Source organism: Cherax quadricarinatus, chromosome 5, assembly GCF_038502225.1.
Source record: "Cherax quadricarinatus isolate ZL_2023a chromosome 5, ASM3850222v1, whole genome shotgun sequence".
Taxonomy (NCBI): Eukaryota; Metazoa; Arthropoda; class Malacostraca; order Decapoda; family Parastacidae; genus Cherax; species Cherax quadricarinatus.
Window position 1 is genome coordinate 60263086 of NC_091296.1, and position 22800 is coordinate 60285885.

Below are 22800 nucleotides of genomic sequence, written 5' to 3' on the forward strand. Positions count from 1 at the left end.
TGTATTTGCTAAGCTTTTGGATTTTAATATTCTCATAATTTTTTGAAGGAAATGTGACTTATTTGACCTATTTAATATTCTTTTTGACAGCTAAATGTTAATAATACAGAAATATATTTAATGGAATACACACTGTGAATGGAGACGAATGGTATTTGGGACCTGACGATCTGTTGGAGTGTGAGCAGGGCAATATTTAGTGAAGGGATTCAGGGAAACCGGCTATTTTTATAAAGCCGGACTCGAGTCCTGGAAATGGGAAGTGCAATGCCTGCACTCTAAAGGAGGGGTTCGGGATATTAGCGGTTTGGAGGGATATGTTTTGTATCTTTATACGTATATGCTTCTAAACTGTTGTGTTCTGAGCACCTCTGCAAAAACAGTGATTATGTGTGAGTGAGGTGAAAGTGTTGAATGATGAAAGTATTTTCTTTTTGGGGATTTTCTTTCTTTTTGGGTCACCCTGTCTCGGTGGGAGACGGCCGACTTGTTAAAAAAAAAAAAAACACTGTTGCCAAGTTAATAAAGCAATAAGTCTAGTAAAACTAATTTATTAGGTCCTCAGTAGCTGGTGAATTCTGGCTTTGTAATGTCCCCGTTGCTCCCCATTTCGTAATGGCTATGATGGATTATAAATAAAGCTGATGTTTCATTTATAGACAATGTATTAAGGTTCATTTGAATTACCTTGTCTTTATAGATGTCCCAGTTTTATTCACTTCGTGAACTAAATGAATGTACAAATAAAGTTGGTGCCTTAGTTACATGTGCAATTGTATTAATGCTCATTTAGGCTAGCTTGTGTATGTTAATTGTGATATAGGTAGGGAGGTGAATAAGACTACCTCTTGAGATATGACTCCAGTTCTGTATGACTCATACAGGTTTAGTGCACAATGTATTCTTACTCTTAAGATATAAACAGATATGTAGTGTAAAGCACTCTTCTGGCAAGACAGTGATGGAGTGAATGATGGTGAAAGTTTTTTTTTTTCGGGCCACCCTGCCTTGGTGGGAATCGGCCGGTGTGTTAATAAAAAATAAAATAAACAGATCAGTGTTTCGGGCATACAAAGAATCCCTGTCCTTCTCCAAACCCAATTTAATAAATGGTATCATGTTTAAGTCTGGGTAACAGCACTTCATTGCCTTCACTTTAAAGCTTGACTGGTGTCACACTTGAGTTCTTATAAGTTTGCTTGCTTATTGATTTTAGAAAATTAGTATTAACAGTTTCATTGTCACAACCCTCAAAAATACTGACAGTATCATTTTTTTATATAAATACGTATATATACAGTGGTTAAAGGTAGTAGGTTGGTAGACAGCAACCACCCGTCCTGCCAAGTGAGTGTAAAACGAAAGCCTGTAATTGTTTTACATGATGGTAGGATTGCTGGTGTCTTTTGTCTGTCTCAAATGTGCAAGATTACAGGTACATTTTGCTACCTCTACGTACACTTAGGTCACACTATACATACGTGTACAAGCATATATATACACACCCCTCTTGGTTTTCTGCTATTTTCTTTCTAGTTCTTGTTTATTTCCTCTTATCTCCATGGGGAAGTGGAACAGAATTCTTTGTCCGTAAGCCATGCGTGTTGTAAGAGGCGACTAAAATGCCGGGAGCAAGGGGCTAGTAACCCCTTCTCCTGTATATATTACTAAAAATAAAAGGAGAAGCTTTCGTTTCTCCTTTTGGGCCACCCCGCCTCGGTGGGATACGGCTGGTGTGTTGAAAGAAGAATATACAATGGTATCTCAATATTTGAACTTACTCTGTTCCGTGAGGCTGTTTGAATAGTGAGTTGTATAGATACAGTAGAAACTTGGTACTTGAACAATTCAGTATTCAAACGCTCTGTTCAGTAAACAAATTGCTTGGCAGCCGACGTTTGCTTAGAACTTGACCAAACAAACATGACCTCCCAGAACTTCCGTGTAAACTATTTTGTGTTTCTTTGCATTTTTTGGCTTGTTTTTGTTGGACTTCATTCAGATGGACCATTTTCTTCAGGTCGAATATCAGGGCAACATCCAAAGTTGGGTGAACATCAAGTTGTACCAGTATAGGGACGTACAAATATTGAGGTGCCACTATTTTCTGAAATGTGGAGAATCTTTTTCTGTAAGATTGATGCTGTTAATAACATAAATCTATATGGGAGACAGTGAAAGTATTCAGTTCCACTACCATGAGGCCTGTTATTGCAAATATTGATATCTCAAATTGAACATGATCTAAGTCTTGCTTACTCATACATGCATTTCTCTTTGCAGGTTGGAAATGGAGGTGTAGCCCAATTACAAAGAATACCACTTCCGGGGCCTGAATTGTTAGAGGAGGAGCCCTTATATGTTAATGCTAAACAATACCACAGAATTCTTAAGAGACGTCAAGCCAGAGCCAAGTTAGAGGGGGAAGGCAGAATACCTAAGGAACGCAAAGTAAATACTGTTAAGTGTTTTAGAGTGAAATAAGAAAATTGTTATATAAACCCACTGCATGATTGCACAGCATTTAATATAGGTGTAGTAAGTTGGTAGACAGCAACCACCCAGGGAGATACCACTGTCCTGCCAAGTGGGTGTGAAACAGAAACCTGTAACTATTTTACATGATGGTTGGATTGCTGGTGTTCTTTTTTCTGTCTCGTACACACTGGATAACGGGTAAATCTTGCTACTTCTACTTACACTTAGGTCACACTGCACATGTACAAGCATATTTATACATACCCCTCTGGGTTTTCTTCTATTTTCTTTCTAGTTCTTGTTCTTGTCTATTTCCTCCTATCTCCATGGGGAAGTGGAACAAAATTATTCCTCCGTAAGCCATGCGTGTCGTAAGAGGCGACTAAAATGCCGGGAGCAAGGGGCTAGTAACCTCTTCTCCTGTAAATATTACTAAATTTAAAAGGTGAAACTTTTGTTTTTCCTTTTGGGCCACCCTGCCTCAGTGGGACATGGCTTGTGCATTGAAAGAAAGATACACATATACACATCTAGAAGGCTGGAGGCAGTGGAGATGTCGTGTCTGAGGGCAATGTGTGGTGTGAATATAATGCAGAGAATTCATAGTTTGGAAATTAGGAGGAGGTACAGGATTACCAAAACTATTATCCAGAGGGGTGGTTGATGTGGTTTGGACATGTCGAGAGGCTGGAACAAAATAGAATGACTTCAAGAGTGTATAAATCTGTAGTGGAGGGAGGGCAGGGTAGAGGTTGGCCTAGGAAAGGTTGGGGGAGGGGTTAAAGGAGGTTTTGTGTGTGAGGGGCTTGGACTTCCAGCAAGCATGCGTGAGCGTGTGAGTTAGCTAATGGAGACAACTGGATTTTAGGATTTGACGTGCTGTTGGAGTGTGAGCAGGGGAATGCTGTTTATGAAGGGATTCTGGGAAACTGGCAGGCCAGACTTGAGTCCTGGAGATGGGAAGTACAGTGCCTTCACTCTGAAGGGGGGGGGGGTTAACGTTGCAGTTTTGTAACTAGTGTAAGCTCGCCTCTGGCAAGAGAGTGATGGAGTGAATGATGGTGAAAGTTTTTCTTTTTCAGGCCACCCCTACCTTGGTAGGAAATGGCCAATCTGTTAATGAAAAAAAAACATTAACCCACTGCATGATTCCACAGCTTCCCCCCCCCCCTTCCCAACAAGTCGGCCATCTCCCACCGAGGCAGGGTGACCCAAAAAAAGAAAAAAAAAACCAAAAAGAAAATGCTTTCATCATTCAACACTTTCACCTGATTCACACAATCACTGTTTTTGCAGAGGTGCTCAGAATACAACAGTTTAGAAGCCTTTCTTTTTTCTTTTCAACAAGTCGGCTGTCTCCCACCGAGGCAGGGTTTAGAAGCATGTACGTATAAAGATACTTCCCAGTAAAAGTAGGTCTTAGACAGGGATGTGTTATGTCACCATGGTTGTTTAATATATTTATAGATGGGGTTGTAAAAGAAGTAAATGCTAGGGTGTTCAGGAGAGGGGCAGGATTAAATTATGAGGAATTAAATACAAAATGGGAATTGACACAGTTGCTTTTTGCTGATATGGGGCTTATGGGAGATTCTAAAGAAAAATTGCAAAGGTTAGTGGATGAGTTTGGGAGAGTGTGTAAAGGTAGAAAGTTGAAAGTGAACATAGAAAAGAATAAGGTGATGAGGGTATCAAATGCTTTAGATAAAGAAAAATTGGATATCACATTGGGGAGGAGTAGTATGGAAGAAGTGAATGCTTTCAGATACTTGGGAGTTGACGTGTCGGCGGATGGATTTATGAAGGATGAGGTTAATCATAGAATTGATGAGGGAAAAAAGGTGAGTGGTGCGTTGAGGTATATGTGGAGACAAAAAATGTTATCTATGGAGGCAGAGAAGGGAATGTATGAAAGTATAGTAGTGCCAACACACTTATATGGGTGGTGAAGCTGGTGAAGCTTGGGTTGCGAATGCAGCAGCGAGGAGGAGGTTGGAGGCAGTGGAGATGTCCTGTCTAAGGGCAATGTGTGGTGTAAATATTATGCAGAAAATTCGGAGTGTGGAAATTAGGAGAAGGTGTGGAATTAATAAAAGTATTAGTCTGAGGGCTGAAGAGGGGTTGTTGAGGTGGTTTGGTCATTTAGAGAGAATGGATCAAAGTAGAATGACATGGAGAGCGTATAAATCTGTAGGGGAAGGAAGGCGGGGTAGGGGTCATCCTCGAAAAGGTTGGAAGGAAGGGGTAAGGGAGGTTTTGTGGGCAAGGGGCTTGGACTTCCAGCAGGCATGCACGAGCGTGTTTAATAGGAGTGAATGGAGACGAATGGTATTTGGGACCTGATGATCTGTTGGAGTGTGAGCAGGGTAATATTTAGTGAAGGGATTCAGGGAAACCGGTTATTTTTACATAGCCGGACTTGAGTCCTGGAAATGGGAAGTACAATGCCTGCACTCTAAAGGAGGGGTTTGGGATATTAGCGGTTTGGAGGGATATGTTGTGTATCTTTATACGTATATGCTTCTAAACTGTTGTGTTATGAGCACCTCTGCAGAAACAGTGATTGTGTGAGTGAGGTGAAAGTGTTGAATGATGACAAAAATATTTTCTTTTTGAAGATTTTCTTTCTTTTTGGGTCACCCTTCCTCGGTGGGAGACGGCCGACTTGTTAAAGAAAAAAATTATAATATAAATTTAATATTTTTAATGAGGAATATTTAAAATTTCACATTTTCCTCGACAGAAATACCTCCATGAGTCCAGACATCGGCATGCCATGAACAGAGTGAGAGGAGAAGGAGGCCGATTCCATAAAGGACAGTAAGTGTGCTTGAACCTGGGCTTGAGTTGAAGTGATAAGGACTTCAGTAAAAATCAGTTTTAATACCATTCAGGTAAATTGTAAGGCCCACATACATGCAGTATAATCCTTTGTCTAAATGACATTGTCATTGATTTCATTCAGCAGGGTTCATTATCATATTTTGATAAGTAACCTCAGATAAAAAGTAACATTGAATATGTGGGATTTAGTATAGAACACTAGAATTTAATTTTTGCAGATACTGGTAGTTTGGAGAGATAAGTTGTGTGTTTTTATACGTATATACTTCTAAACTCCTAGGTAGTAAGTTGGTAAACAGCAACCGCCCAGGGAGGTACTACCGTCCTGCCAAGTGAGTGTACAACGAAAACCTGTAATTGTTTTACATGATGGTAGGATTGCTGGTGTCTTTTGTCTGTCTCATAACCATGCAAGATTTCAGGTATGTCTTGCTACTTCTTCTTGCACTTAGGTCACACTACACATACATGTTCAAGCATATATATACACACCCCTCTGGGTATTCTTCTCTTTTCTTTTCTTTCTAGTTCTTGTTTATTTCCTCTTATCTCCATGGGGAAGTGGAACGGAATTCTTCCTCCGTAAGCCATGCGTGTTGTAAGAGGCGACTAAAATGCCGGGAGCAAGGGGCTAGTAACCCCTTCTCCCGTATAAATTACTAAATTTAAGAGAAACTTTCGTTTTTCTTTTTGGGCCACCCTGCCTTGGTGGGATACGGCCGGTGTGTTGAAAGAAAGACTGACTTCTAAACTGTTGGTACTACTGTATGTAGTAGTACCAACACTCTTATATGGGTGTGAAGCTTGGGTTGTGAATGGAGCAGCGAGGAGGCGGTTGGAGGCAGTGGAGATGTCCTGGCTAAGGGCAATGTGTGGTGTAAATATTATGCAGAAAATTCAAGAGTGTGGAAATTAGGAGAAGATGTGGAGTTAATAAAAGTATTAGTCAGAGGGCTGAAGAGGGGTTGTTGAGGTGGTTTGGTCATTTAGAGAGAATGGATCAAAGTAGAATGACATGGACAGCATTTAAATCTGTAGGAGAAGGAAGGCGGGGTAGGAGTTGTCCTCGAAAAGGTTGGAAGGAAGGGGTAAGGGAGGTTTTTTGGGCGAGGGGCTTGGACTTCCAGCAGGCGTGCATTAGCGTGTTCGATAGGAGTGAATGGAGACAAATGGTATTTGGGACCTGACGATCTGTTGGAGTGTGAGCAGGGTAATATTTAGTGGAGGGATTCAGGGAAACTGGTTATTTTTATATAGCCGGACTTGAGTCCTGAAAATGGGAAGTACAATGCCTGCACTCTAGAGGAGGGGTTTTGGGATATTAGCAGTTTGGAGGGATATATTGTGTATCTTTATACGTATTTGCTTCTAAACTGTTGTATTCTGGGCACCTCTGCGAAAACAGTGATTATGTGTGAGTCAGGTGAAAGTGTTGAATGATGATGAAAGTTTTTTCTTTTTGGGCATTTTCTTTCTCTTTGGGTCACCCTGCCTCGGTGGGAGATGGCCGACTTGTTTAAAAAAAAAAAAGGTATGTATATATGTACAGTGGACCCCCGCATAACGATATTAATCCGTGCATGAGAGCTCATTGTTATGCGAAATTATCGTTATGCGGATGAATTTTCCCCATAAGAAATAATGGAAATCAAATTAATCCGTGCAAGACACCCCAAAGTATGAAAAAAAAATATTTTTACCACATGAAATATTAATTTTAATACACACAAACTGAAACAGGCATGCACAATTACATGACACTTACCTTTATTGAAGATCTGGTGATGATTGATGGGATGGGAGGAGGAGAGAGTCTTAATGTTTAGAAGGGGAATCCCCTTCCATTAAGACTTGAGGTGTCAAGTCCTTTTCTGGGGTTACTTCCCTTCTTCTTTTAATGCCACTAGGACCAGCTTCAGAGTCACTGGACTTCTGTCGCACAACATATCTGTCCATAGTGGCCTGTACCTCTCGTTCCTTTATGACTTCCCTAAAGTGTTTCACAACATTGTCAGTGTAATAGTCACCAGCACGGCTTGCAATAGCTGTGTGAGGGTGATTTTCATCCATAAAGGTTTGCACTTTCAGCCACATTGCACAGATTTCCTTAATCTTTGTAGTAGACAACTTCTTCAATTTCTCTCTCCCCTCCTCCGAACCAGTTTCCTCAGGTCTGGCCTCTTGCTGTTGAAGTTGATCTATCAGCTCATCAGTGGTTAGTTCTTCATTGTCCTCCTCCACCAACTCTTCCACATCATCCCCACTAACCTCCAACCCCAAGGACTTCCCCAATGCCACAATGGATTCCTCAACTGGCATACTCCTCTCAGGATTAGCCTCAAATCCTTCAAAATCCCTTTTGTCTACACATTCTGGCCACAGTTTCTTCCAAGCAGAGTTCAAGGTCCTCTTAGTCACTCCCTCCCAAGCCTTACCTATAAGGTTTACACAGTTGAGGATATTAAAGTGATCTCTCCAAAACTCTCTTAGAGTCATTTGAGTTTCTGAGGTCACTACAAAGCACCTTTCAAGCAGAGCTTTTGTGTACAGTTTTTTGAAGTTTGCAATAACCTGCTGGTCCATGGGCTGCAGGAGAGGAGTGGTATTAGGAGGCAAAAACTTCACCTTAATGAACTTCATGTCTCCATAAAGTCGCTCTGCCACGTCTATAGGATGACCAGGGGCATTGTCTAACACCAGGAGGCACTTAAGGTCTAATTTGTTTTCAGTTAGGTAATCTTTCACATTGGGGGCAAATGCATGGTGTAACCAGTCATAGAAAAAGTCCCTAGTGACCCATGCCTTACTGTTTGCCCTCCACAGCACACACAAATTAGCCTTGAGGATATTCTTTTGTCTGAACGCTCTAGGAGTTTCTTAGTGATACACTAATAAAGGCTTCACTTTGCAATCACCAGTAGCATTGGAACACATCAACAGAGTAAGCCTGTCTTTCATAGGCTTATGTCCTGGGAGTGCCTTTTCCTCCTGAGTAATGTAGGTCCTGCTTGGCATTTTCTTCCAAAACAAGCCTGTTTCATCACAATTAAACACTTGTTCAGGTTTCAGTCCTTCACTTTCTATATACTCCTTGAATTCCTGCACATATTTTTCAGCTGCTTTGTGGTCCGAACTGGCAGCCTCACCATGCCTTATCACACTATGTATGCCACTACGCTTCTTAAATCTCTCAAACCAACCTTTGCTGGCCTTAAATTCACTCACATCATCACTAGTTGCAGGCATTTTATTAATTAAATCCTGATGCAACTTCCTAGCCTTTTCACTTATGATCACTTGAGAGATGCTATCTCCTGCTATCTGTTTTTCATTTATCCACACCAATAAGAGTCTCTCAACATCTTCCATCACTTGCGATCTCTGTTTCGAAAACACAGTTGAACCTTTGGCAAGAACAGCTTCCTTGATTGCCTCTTTGTTGCCCACAATAGTAGCGATGGTTGACTGTGGTTTATTATACAACCTGGCCAGCTCGGAGACACGCACTCCACTTTCATACTTATCAATGATCTCTTTCTTCATCTCTATAGTAATTCTCACCCTTATTCCTGTAGGGTTGGCACTAGAAGCTTTCTTGGGGCCCATGGTCACTTATTTTGCAGATAAAATCTCCAAAAACACTGTAATAATACGAAATATTCCGATTGTATGCTTGGATGTTACCGCGGAGGCTGGCTGGTAAACAATGCCACTGGCGGAACATGTGAGGCTGGCTGAGGCCACACATTAGACGCGTCTCGGACGAACAGCGTTGAGCGGGTTTTTTAGCGGTATGCGAGGCAAAATCTTAGCGATAAAACGTATCGGTATGAGGATTTAACGTTATGTAAGGCCAACGGTATGCGGGGGTCCACTGTATATGTATTTAGCAGTTGATACGAGGCATATGGGTGGTAAGGGAAAATTCAGTGTCTTAACTGTGGTAAAAATGCTTTAAAACATTATTTATAAATTAATAAATTCATAACGTTACAAACGTTTTTGTTAATTTTTTTTTTTTTTCGAAAAGTCGGCCGTCTCCCACTGAGGCAGGGTTAATTTTATGTGCATAAATAGGGATGTAAGGTACTTTCTAATACTATAGCTAAGGACCGAGTTTTCCCTAGCTGATAATGCCTCATGTTTAAAAATTTAATGAGAGGTTCTGAATGAGGGTTTAAATGCAGAACATTAGGTTATTATACAGTGTGTTAAGTACACAAATAACCTCTTGTGTTAAGCCTCTCTTCATCTTGGTGTATTCACTATTTTCTTTAACTGTTTGGGGTCTGAACTCTTTCGATTAGTAATGTGGGTAGTCTTCTGATGTATGGCAACGGGCTGTAATGAACCTGATAAACAGTGCCTTTCTTAGTGGTTAATATTTTGTCGTGTTTAAAATAAGAAATGTAGCTTAGAAAGATTGAAGGTGCTAAATGTACCTTATTTGTAAAGCTGAAGAAAATAAGAGCTGTGAAAACCACATTAAGCTCATATATGGAAACAAGAAAAACTAGGCCAGATGTGTTGTAGCCCAAATTTTTGGGAATGTCTTAAGCCTCTTAGATCTTACTCCCTGGAACATGATTCATCCCTGGAAAGTCTTGGTGAGAATGCGTCCATATCTGCACGCTGAAATTAAGTCTTTGTAAAGATAAGCATGGCGGATGGTGAATAAATTACTTCTTAATAGAAAATAGAAATTCAATAATTAAATAATAGGAAATCAGTAAGCATAGAGTGAAACTTGTCAGTGTGCTCCCTTTATAAAAGGGGAATTACAGTATCACTTGACTTATTGTCAAGCAGGAACTTGATAAGTCTCTCCGAGTAGTTCTTGATCAGACAGGCTGTAGTGCCTACGCTAAACTACGTGCAAGCAAGCAGTCTGATTCAGCAGGCCATTCACCAGTAGGCTTGATCCAAGACTGAGCTGTAAGAGCAGTGATTGTCAGAACTATCAACAAATAAAGCCAGCAGTAGACTAATAAAGAAATCAGTCTGCTTACTGTAAAGGCAATTCAGAAAAAATGGGCACTTGTTTGGAAATATAATGGGTATCTGGAATGTAGGGGAGAGTTGCATATTACACAAGCTAGTAAAAATTTGAAAAATATACATAGTTACCTGTGGTACAGTGAGACACCCCAAGTATAGTTCTGCTGTTGCAAACCATAGGTAATTGCACAAATGTTCATCATATTCTTGGAAATGTGAAGAAAACAGGAAGAAAGCTTGAGCTTTTATTTTTAATATGTAGACAGGGTTACTAAATACAGAATGGCACTTACAAACATCTTGATATATACACCTTGATAGTTGATGTTGGGAGGTGATTTCACAAGTACTGTACTGGTATCTGATTAACCATGAATCAATTCTCGCATCACAAAAGCAGGTGATCCTTTAATTTTTACTGCAAATTAATTTTATTATAATCCATCATTGATATTCGGTAATCTAATTAACAGGATTCTACAATGCTTGGCAGGACTGAATACAGTATTTAGGTTTAGTATTATACCTTCAGAACTTTGAGTGCAGTAGAGTGTGAACACAAATATGAACATATTAAAGCATCTATTTTTCAACATAACTGTCACATTTGTATAAGACAATTAGTTGTTTTAACACACCGGTTGTCTCCAGAAAGGTAGGAAAAACTAGAAAAAGAAGCATTGATCATCATTCATTCATTGGCTATCTTGCCAGAAGTGTATAGATATCATTCAAATGACACTGAACTGCACCATCTTGACCACTCCTTCAGAGTGCAGGCATTGTACTTTCTGCCATCAAGACTGCTAACCCTATTACCTGAATTCCTCTATAAATGTTAGTACTATTCTAAGACTAAGAAGATTTATTTTTGTTTTCATGCTTCAGTTTCTTTCTCTGCACTGCTCTGTTGTAGATAGGCTTGTACACACATTGTATTTTCTTTGCCTATCTTGTTGAATAGACTTCAGAAGCTTCCCATAAAATGTGTACATAAAATTTGGCACAGGGTTTTCAGGTCAGCCATGCTCAATAATGTGTGTATGCCAGTAGACTCCATTTCACCCCGACCCTATGTGTCCACCATTAAGTATTCTCCGTTTTGTTTTTTAGTTGCTTGAATGGCTAAGTTTTAATTAACTATTAGACATTTTCCAAGCAGCCATCATGTACATTTTACAGTATTACATCTTTCCAAGCTTTGTGTACTATCATATTATACTGAAAATTATATTTTTCCTGTAGACACATTTTCTTCTGAATCATCACTGATAGCTCTTTGTTTATAAGCTTACTTTCTCATAGTTCCATATTTCTTGTACAGGGGATCCTGAATTATTATCATTGATTACCACCAAAACTTGTCATTAGGCAAGTTATCACATGTTAAATCGTATTTTGTATGTAGATAAGCTTTATATCTTAGGAGACATTGTATCAGAGATACAAAATTTGACCCTTCAGCTAGGCATATCAGTAGTGACTTGATAAGTCTGTTGTAATATTTTGCTATTCTGTCTGCTGGAGTCACTGCATGGAGAAGACCTGAGCCAGGACCCATCTTGGCAAACCTACCTATACCTGTCTGCATTTCCACTTGCAGTGTGAAAGCTGTCACAGAGCTGTACAGCTCTGTGAGCCATCAGTCCTTTATTGCTCTCCCTGTTGTCAGTAGTAGTTTTTTCTACAGCTATTTTATAGGTTTAATTACTGTAGAGCACTAGACTCCCTACTTTCTTGACACTACTTGAATTATTCTAATTATTAACTTGCACACTAAAGCTAGGAGTAGGTTGTATTTTGAATAAAAGCGGTATTCAGGGCTCACATTATGTTGACTGACTTGTATATTTCTGTACAATATTCTGGTACAGTATAGTTATTCCTATCTCTCTCTTGCTCTGTCATCTCTCTTAAGCTTTAATTTGTGATGACAAATATATAGCAGGGAGTGAAGAAATGTCCCAGTGTGGCTAGGTGATCTGTTGCCTATCTCCAAAATGTGTTAGTGTGTAGTCAGAGCAGAAATCTTTGTGCAACTATCCAGTTGTTCTAAAGCTGTGTCCTTGTTTTAGATTACTTTATGTAATGAACTACTGATGATGCTACATAACATAATTACTTTGAAGAATGATGAAAACTGCACTTGTATAAGTGGTTTCCAAACATAAACGTAAGAGTACAACCATTGCCCAGCTGCAGGGCCTCTGGCACTGTTGCAGTAATGTGATATTAGCAGGAACCTTCTCCACTGTATTACTCATAAAATACAAAAGCCTTTTTTAAGAAGGCCCTTCTTAAAGTATCAGTACATCATATCCAGTGGTGGTTAGCAAGTGCCTTTCCTAATTTATTGATAGCTTTTTATCAAAGCATCATACAGTAAAACACCATTGGGCAAGCAAGGACCCATTTGTAAGGTGTAAGAGAGGCTCCTCTGTTACAGGGTAGTGTTGCCCAGGTCATTTTGTCCTTTTGCTATTTGCATATTCACTACTACTCTCTCTCTCATGCTTGACATTGCTCTCATTGAAAGTATCATCTGCATTCCTTGATTTTAATATTTTTCTTTTTCATTATATTTATTGTACACAAGGTAACCAAAGTTATGCTTGTGTATTTCCATCAAAAAAAATTAATTTCTTACTATATTATAAACACATTACAGTATTAATGTAACCATAAATTACAGTACTGTATCACCATAAGCTATAAATGCCTTAATGTACAAGTAATAATGTGTTAAAAGATGTGCATGGCATATATGCTTATTTATACAGTAATACTGTTGGTTACAAATAATTACACTGTATAAACATCCTTCAGTGTTAAAGGAAAAATGGACCAAAGATTTCCATATTATGTCAATACAGTTTTTAAAATTGTAGACATCACTTCCACAAGTGGATTTTCTTTCCTTTTTACAGCACCAATAACAACTGCAATAATAACTTCTCAGAGAGAACCCACACGAGGTGAGTTGTCGAGTAGTGTATACAGTATTGATAAGACTAACCATGGTATGGGTGGGGCTTAAACTTGCAGCAAGCGAGTTGTGAAACTCCAGGCCAGCTGCGAGTTTGAGCCCCACCAATATCGTGGTTTGTTTGCAGTCATGTCATTACAGTTTCGTGAGTCTTGATAAGACTATTATGGAGGAGGAGAGGAGTTTCTCTAAGCAGATACTTTTTTTTAACAAATTAGTGCTTTGATTGTCATGGGACACATTGCTATTGTAGTTGAAAATATCTATGTTGCATTGAGTACATTATTTAGGAATGTGACACCACTAGAGGTGAAGAGGAATGTAATTCCTAATGTTTAACAAGAAAATCTTATCTGCATCAGGTACTGTCTGGGCAATAAATCTTACATCTGGTGATTAGCATAACCAGATGTAAAAAAAAAAAAATCAGAAAAGTCACATGACCTTATTGTAGCTACTTGTCAAAGCTAACAAGTCTTGTGAAGTAAAGGTGTATTTTTCAGAATAAATTGGGATATTATCTAAGCGTTCCCTCTCTGCATAGAGCTTGATAAAGCTCTACACAGAGGGGAAGTGTCCCAATTAAAGCTTGTTCTGCAACACACATCTTTTCTTCACTGTTGTCGGCAGTACACTATTTGTCTCTAGGTACTTTTCGTTGATTGCTATAGTATTTTGTGACCGTTTTTTTCTTAATTCTGAAAGTTTATCATTGCATGACTTTTTTTTATTCAGTAACAATATACCTCTATCATCAGTTAACTTTCAACCCCTTTTTCTCAGTTCATTTTAATGTAATGAAGAGGTATAATAGAAAAGAATAACAATGTTTGCTACATTCTAAAAGTACAGTAGTATTTGAAGTTGATTCTTCTTTTCTCTACAGAGAAGATATGATGGATAACTTAGGAGGACTTGGTCTGCAGGTGAGCATTATTTTATGTAGTTCTTATCTGTTTTACTTCCATTAAGTTTATACCTATCTTCTATTAGTATACTTCATGTAAAGTAAAAGGACACAAGTGCAACTAATGTGACATTTTATTGTGGCAACGTTTCGCTCTCCAGGAGCTTTATCAAGCCATTACAAACAATACATGGACACAGAGGGTATATAAAGGCTCAGAGTGAGGTGCAGTACTAGTGAGGTACCATTTTGATGTTTACTAGTGGTAGTAGTAGTAGTAGTGACAAAAGTAATACAATATGGTAGAGCAATTAATTCGTACATGAGTAAAATGATATAAAAGCTATTACAGTGGACCCTTGCATGGCGCTATTAATCCGTTCCTGAGAGCTCAATGTTATGCGAAACTATCGTTATGCGAATTAATTTTCCCCATAAGAAATAATGGATATCAAATTAATCCGTGCATGACACCCAAAAGTATGAAAAAAAAAATTTACCACATGAAATATTAATTTTAATACACACAAACTGAAGAAGACATGCACAGTTACATGACACCTTTATTGAAGATCTGGTGATGACTGGGAGGAGGGGAGAGTGTGGATGGTCTTAGGTTTAGAAAGGGAATCCCCTTCCATTAGGACTTGAGGTGTCAAGTCCTTTTCTGGGGTTACTTCCTTTCTTCTTTTAATGCCACTAGGACCAGCTTGAGAGTCACTGGACCTCTGTCGCACAACATATCTGTCCAGAGAGGCCTGTACCTCTCGTTCCTTTATGACTTTCCTAAAGTGTTTCACAACATTGTCAGTGTAATAGTCACCAGCACGGCTTGCAATAGCTGTGTGAGGGTGATTTTCATCCATAAAGGTTTGCACTTTAAGCCACATTGCACACATTTCCTTAATCTTTGAAGTAGGCAACTTCCTCAATTTCTCTCTCCCCTCCTCCGGAGCAGTTTCCTCAGGTCTGGCCTCTTGCTGTTGAAAATGATCTATCAGCTCATCAGTGGTTAGTTCTTCACTGTCCTCCTCCACCAACTCTTCCACATCCTCCCCACTAACCTCACCAATATGAGCAATAGTTCCAGGCATTTTTTCCTGTTCACCTGGGTGTTAGTTGACTGTTGTGGGTCGCATCCTGGGGGACAAGATTAAGGACCACAATGGAAATAAGTTAGACAGTCCTCGATGATGCACCGACTTTCTTGGGATATCCTGGGGGGCAAACCCTCCGGGGTTAATCGTTTCTCGGTAATTGTTTCACGTTAAGCCACACCAACAACACACTCTCCACATCTTCAAAAAGAAGCTTAGCGCTTCTTTTTGATTATAATAATAATAATCCACATCTTCGAGTAATACAGCTGATGGTGGTGCAGCAACAACAACAGCTGACTGTGGTGCAGCAACAGCTGACCATGGTGCAGCAGCAGCTGTGGTGCAGCAACAGCTGACCATGGTGCAGCAGCAGCTGTGGTGCAGCAACAACTGACCATGGTGCAGCAGCAGCTGTGGTGCAGCAACAGCTGACCATGGTGCAGCAGCAGTTGTGGTGTAGCAACAGTTGACCATAGTGCAGCAACAGCTGACTATGGTGCAGCAGCAACTGTGGTGCAGCAACAGCTGACTGGTCCAATAACAGCTGACCGTGGTGCAGCATCAGCTGACTGGTCCAATAACAGCTGACCGTGGTGCAGCAACAGCTGACTGGTCCAATAACAGCTGACCGTGGTGCAGCATCAGCTGACTGGTCCAATAACAGCTGACCGTGGTGCAGCAACAGCTGACTGGTCCAATAACAGCTGACCGTGGTGCAGCAGCAGCTGTGGTACGATAGTATTTATCACCTCTTTTTACCACAGGGTTGGCACTAGAAGCTTTCTTTGGGCCCATGGTGGCTTACTTAGCAGTTACAAGCACTATAAATAATGGAATAATACAAAATGTATCAAATGTATGCATGCAACCAGCCACCCTGGCTTGTAAACAATGACAGCAAGGCAGGCGTTCAGGCTGGACGGACAGATTCGGGACGAGTCATATTCAGAAACAGCTGACCGTGATCCAGCAGCAGCTGACCATGATCCAGCAACAGCTGACTGGTCCAGCAACAGCTGACTGGTCCAGCAATGGCTGACTGGTCCAGCAACAGCTGACTGGTCCAGCAACAGCTGAACATGGTGCAGCAACAGCTGACTGGTTCAGCAACAGCTGATCATGGTACAGCAACAGCTGATCATGGTGCAGCAGCAGCTGACTGATCCAGCAACAGCTGATCGTGGTGCAGCAGCAACTGACTGATCCAGCAACAGCTGACTGGTCCAGCAACAGCTGATCGTGGTGTAGCAGCAGCTGACTGGTCCAGCAACAGCTGATCGTGGTGCAGCAACAGCTGACTGATCCAGCAACAGCTGACTGGTCCAGCAACAGCTGATCGTGGTGCAGCAGCAGCTGACTGATCCAGCAACAGCTGATCGTGGTGCAGCAGCAGCTGACTGATCCAGCAACAGCTGATCGTGGTGCAGCAGCAGCTGACTGATCCAGCAACAGCTGACTGGTCCAGCAACAGCTGATCGTGGTGCAGCAGCAGCTGACTGATCCAGCAGCAACTGACTGATCCAGCAACAGCTGACTGGTCCAGCAACAGCTGATCGTGGTGCAGCAGCAGCTGACTGATCCAGCAACAGCTGATCGTGGTGCAGCAGCAGCTGACTGATCCAGCAACAGCTGACTAGCCCAGCAACAGCTGATCATGGTGCAGCAGCAGCTGACTGATCCAGCAACAGCTGACTGGTCCAGCAAAAGCTGATCGTGGTGCAGCAGCAGCTGACTGATCCAGCAACAGCTGACTGGTCCAGCAACAGCTGATTGTGGTGCAGCAGCAGCTGACTGATCCAGCAACAGCTGACTGATCCAGCAGCAGCTGACTGGTCCAGCAACAGCTGACCGTGGCACAGCAGCAGCTGACTGTGGTATGATAGTATTTCTCACCCTTTTTACCAAAGGGTTAGCACTAGAAGCTTTCTTGGGGCCCATGGTCACTTATTTTGCAGATGAAATCACCAAAAACGCTGTAATAATACGAAATGTTCCGATTGTATGCTTGGATGTTACCACGGAGGCTGGCTTGTAAACAATGCCACCAGCGGAACATGTGAGGCTGGCTCAGGCCGCACATTAGACTCATCTCGGACGAATAGCGTTGAACGAGTTTTTTAGCGGTATGCGAGGCAAAATTTTAGTGATAAAATGTATCGGTATGCTGATTTAACGTTATGTGATGCCAACGGTATGTGAGGGTCCACTGTACTTGGGTAACATAAAAATAGGTTGGACAAATATAGACTGGAAAGAGGCAGCCTGTTTCAGTGTTCACTCTCTGTAATATGCTTTGTGTAGTATAACAGGAGAGACTATGTGATGGCAGGGTTTACTGTTTTTAGGAGGATTCTTGCTAAGACTTCGGAAATGGTGAAGCTGCCGTTGTTTTGTTTAGTTGTATTCGAAACGGCGATCAGTGCTGATTCGAGGCACTTGCGTCTGCGGAAATTAGTTTCTTTGATCACTAATTGGGCGTCTCTGAATTTCGTGAGATGATTGGTGGAATTTCGGTGTTGTACACAGGCGTTGTTCAAGTTATCGTTCCTACATGCGTAAATGTGTTCATTGAGGCGGGTGTCGAGGTTTCTTGCTGTTTCACCTACGTAAATCTTGTCACAGCCTCCACAGGGTATAGTGTAAACTCCTGCATTGACTGGTTCGTGGTGCTTGGATTTTGTCCTGGTTAGATCCTTTATTGAAGTGCTAGAAGCGATGGCAACTCTGGTGTTAGCTTGTGAAAGTACTTTTGAGACGTTCAGTGCAACCTGGCTGTTGGGAAGAATTATAACTTTGTTGGGAGTGGTGTTGATGCGTGGAGAATTAATGATCTGAAGAGCTCTTTTCTTGCAGTCTTTGATGAAAAAAGGAGGAAAATGTAACTCAGTGAATGTTTGGTGAATGTATGTACATTCCTCGTCAAGAAACTCAGGACTACAAATTCGGTATGCTAACAAAGCTAACAGGCTGCCTCTTTCCAGTCTATATTTGTCCAACCTATTTTTATGTTACCCAAGTAATAGCTTTTACAGTGGACCCCTGCATACCGTTGGCATCACATAACGTTAAATCCGCATACCGATACATTTTATCGCTAAGATTTTGCCTTGCATACCGCTAAAAAACCCGCTCAACGCTATTCGTCCGAGACGCGTCTAATGTGCGGCCTGAGCCAGCCTCACATGTTCCGCCGGTGGCATTGTTTACCAGCCAGCCTCCACGGTAACATCCAAGCATACAATCGGAACATTTCGTATTATTAGTGTTTTTGATGATTTTATCTGCAAAATAAGTGACCATGGGCCCCAAGAAAGCTTCTAGTGCCAACCCTACAGGAATAAGGGTGAGAATTACTATAGAGATGAAGAAAGAGATCATTGCTAAGTATGAAAGTGGAGTGCGTGTCTCCGAGCTGGCCAGGTTGTATAGTAAACCCCAATCAACCATCGCTACTATTGTGTCCAACAAAACGGCAATCAAGGAAGCTGTTCTTGCCAAAGGTTCAACTGTGTTTTCGAAACAGAGGTCGCAAGTGATGGAAGATGTTGAGAGAGACTTATTGGTATGGATAAATGAAAAACAGATAGCAGGAGATAGCATCTCTCAAGTGATCATAAGTGAAAAGGCTAGGAAGTTGCATGAGGATTTAATTAAAAAAATGCCTGCAACTAGTGATGATGTGAGTGAATTTAACCCTTTGAGGGTCCGTCCCGTAGATCTACGGCTTTACGTTCAGGGTCCAAACCGTAGATAAGAACATAAGAAAGGAGGAACACTGCAGCAGGCCTGTTGGCCCATACTAGGCAGGTCCTTTACAATTTATCCAACCCAATTTTCAATGCTACCCAAGAAATAAGCTCTGATGTGCGATCTACGTCATGAGCTCAGCTCACTCTGATAAACTGTGAGTGGTACATTTGGGCCTAGATATGAGAGAATACTACATCTATGTGGTATGTGTGCACCACATAAAATAGATCCTGCAGCACGCTGTGTATAATGAGAGAAAAAACTGAAATCATGATTTTTCGATTAAAACAGCAACTTTGCAGTGTTTTTTCTTATGTTTTTTTATAGTTCTATTTGCGATTTCTTGGTCTCATTTGATAGAATGGAAGACATATTACAGAAATAGAGATAATTTTGATTGGTTTTAGCACTGGAAATGGCTTGAAACTGAGCTCAAAGTAGCAGAAATGTTAAATTTTTGCTGATATTCAAGAGTAAACAAACGACCTCACACATCTAATACATGCCAGCTGGTGGGTCTAATATGCATTCACAAATATGGTGATGATATTTATACAATTATTACAGTATTGCATAACAGTAAATCTTCTATTTTTTGGTGTGAATAAAAATTCATTATGTGAATAAAAAATCAAAATGGAATTTATTTGTAAAGCCTCAAAACATAACTAATGAACAGAGGAAATGTTAGTTTAGTTCCAGGAATACCTACATTGTTTATTCTGGACCCTATTTTGAAATTGGAATATTTTGAACTTTGTGTTAAATTGGCCAAATTAACAATTTCCGATCACTTTAATTTGTAGTTGAAACAGTTGACTTGGCGATTTCTTGTGCTCAATCGATAGAATAGAAATAATACTAGTGAAATAGCTAAGAATTTGGTTGACTGGAATAAAGTAATTGGCCTAAAATGGGAGTCAGTCGGCAAAATCGCTGATTCATAAATATTGCTGACACATCAAAATTCGCGAGAGCATAATTTCGTAAATTTTCCATCAAATTTCGTACTTTTTGTTTTATTACCTTCACTAAAAGATTCTCTACCATTTCATAAGAAAAAATAAATTTTTTTTTTTTTTAATTCTTGGACACTGGGGCACCACTTCAGATTTGGGCCTTGGACCCTGAAGGGGTTAAGGCCAGCAAAGGTTGGTTTGAGAGATTTAAGAAGCGTAGTGGCATACATAGTGTGATGAGGCATGGTGAGGCTGCCAGTTCGGACCACAAAGCAGCTGAAAAATATGTGCAGGAATTCAAGGAGTACATAGACAGTGAAGGGCTGAAACCCAAACAAGTGTTTAATTGTGATGAAACAGGCATGTTTTGGAAGAAAATGCCAAGCAGGACCTACATTACTCAGGAGGAAAAGGCACTCCCAGGACATAAGCCTATGAAAGACAGGCTTACTATGTTGATGTGTTCCAATGCTAGTGGTGATTGCAAAATGAAGCCTTTATTAGTGTATCACTCAGAAACTCCCAGAGCGTTCAGGCAAAAGAATATCCTCAAGGCTAATTTGTGTGTGCTGTGGAGGGCAAACACGAAGGCATGGGTCACTAGGGACTTTTTCTATGACTGGTTACACCATGCATTTGCCCCCAATGTGAAAGATTACCTAACTGAAAAGAAATTAGACCTTAAGTGCCTCCTGGTGTTAGACAATGCCCCTGGTCATCCTACAGACTTGGCAGAGCGACTTTATGGGGACACGAGCTTTATTAAGGTGAAGTTTTTGCCTCCTAATACCACTCCTCTCCTGCAGCCCATGGACCAGCAGGTTATTGCAAACTTCAAAAAACTACACAAAAGCTCTGTTTGAAAGGTGCTTTGTAGTGACCTCAGAAACTCAATTGACTCTAAGAGAGTTTTGGAGAGATCACTTTAATATCCTCAATTGTTTAAATCTTATAGGTAAGGCTTGGGAGGGAGTGACTAAGAGGACCTTGAACTCTGCTTGGAAGAAACTGTGGCCAGAATGTGTAGACCAAAGGGATTTTGAAGGGTTTGAGGCTAACCCTGGGAATCCTATGCCAGTTGAGGAATCCATTGTGGCATTGGGAAAGTCCTTGGGGTTGGAGGTTAGTGGGGATGATGTGGAAGAGTTGGTGGAGGAGGACAATGAAGAACTAACCACTGATGAGCTGCTAGATCGACTTCAACAGCAAGAGGCCAGACCTGAGGAAACTGCTTCGGAGGAGGGGAGAGAGAAATTGAAGAAGTTGCCTACTTCAAAGATTAAGGAAATGTGTGGAATGTGGCTTAAAGTGCAAACCTTTTTTGATGACAATCACCCTAACACAGCTATTGCAAGCCGTGCTGGTGACTATTACACTGACACTTGTGAAACACTTTAGGAAAGTCATAAAGGAACGAGAGGTATTGGCCACTATGGACAGATATGTTGTGCGACAGAAGTCCAGTGACTCTGAAGCTGGTCCTAGTGGCATTAAAAAAAGAAGGGAAGTAACCCCAGAAAAGTACTTGACACCTCAAGTCTTAATGGAAGGGGATTCCCCTTCTAAACACAAAGACTCTCTCCTCCTCCCATCCCATCAATCACCACCAGATCTTCAATAAAGGTAAGTGTCATGTAACTGTGCGTGCCTTTTTCAGTTTGTGTGTAATAAAATTAATATTTCATGTGTTAAAAAAAAAAATTTCATTGTTGCAACCCCTGAATGGGTTGCAATATATATAATGTATATTATGATTATGAATATAATGTATATTGCCTTTTCATATAATTTTATACTGCTTATATTTGCGATAATAGCTAAATCGTGAATATATTGCTTTATAATATTATTTGACTTAGTTACCTGTTGTTAGGTAGGATGTAACATATGTGCTCAGTTCAAGTCTTGATTGTCTAACTACTGTAATTATCGCTTGTGGCTCGTTAGACTGCCGGCTTCTGTTTCTGAGCTGCAGCTGTCCACGGAGCTATCACGTGATCGAGGGGGGGTGTCATCACCTCGCCTGAAGTATTCAGTCTGGTCTACTCTCTCTTGGTGGTTGGACAGATTGTCTGTCTCATTATTCTTGTTAGCTCTGTAGAACTCTGTTCACAGAACATTGTATAGACTTAGTGATTTTTGACGTTGTACTGAGGTTGTGTGTCGCACAGACACTCTGAGCAACTCAGGTCCTGAGCTGTAGCTTCTGACCTAACTTGTACTGGTATCTGTGTATTATCACAGTCGGGGATTTTCTTATGCTGAACTTAGATTCAGTAGTATGGGAGTTTTGTGACTTTTGTGGAGGATCTGCAGATGGTCCCTACTTAGTGTCGTTATATTATCTCCTTGTCCTGATTGTGTCGCAGCATTCTTTTTATTGTTCAAGCAGACTGTTCTGGTTGCCAGTTGGTCAAGAAGTTAGTTTATTTGAGGACTTTGTCATTCACTTATTTAAGTCTAGTCGAGTCTTGAGACATAGCGAACTACTTAGAGCATTTACACACTTACAAACTTACTTGTACATACTTGTAATATCTTATTAAATGTTAATGTACCAGATGGTACTTAAGAATTATAAATGTGATGTGTGCTTTCAGCACAATAATATTGTACTCGAGAGAAGTGATGTTATTTTGATTATTGTGATTAATTTAATTTAATTTAATTTGATAATATACCTCTAGACTTAATAAATTTATTAAATTTTAATTTCTCTAGTTAGTAGCCTACCAGTTGTAATCCTGAAGCACTATTGAATCATACTGAATTCTAATG

General features: G+C 40.5%; 1 protein-coding gene across 8 annotated transcripts in view; it reads left to right on the forward strand.

Annotated features, from left to right (window-relative positions):
- Nucleotides 1-22800, forward strand: part of Nf-YA (nuclear factor Y-box A) — a 157598-nt gene that overhangs the window by 122968 nt on the left and 11830 nt on the right. For 5 of the 8 annotated variants that reach the window (XM_070102789.1, XM_070102791.1, XM_070102794.1 and 2 more), the window contains exons 6-9: nucleotides 2284-2451; nucleotides 5222-5298; nucleotides 13248-13295; nucleotides 14193-14232. In XM_070102789.1, the coding sequence (XP_069958890.1) occupies nucleotides 2284-2451; nucleotides 5222-5298; nucleotides 13248-13295; nucleotides 14193-14232 (333 nt within the window). The remainder of the gene's footprint in view (nucleotides 1-2283; nucleotides 2452-5221; nucleotides 5299-13247; nucleotides 13296-14192; nucleotides 14233-22800) is intronic. The other 3 variants (XM_070102808.1, XM_070102801.1, XR_011394337.1) reach the window with 2 other exon arrangements.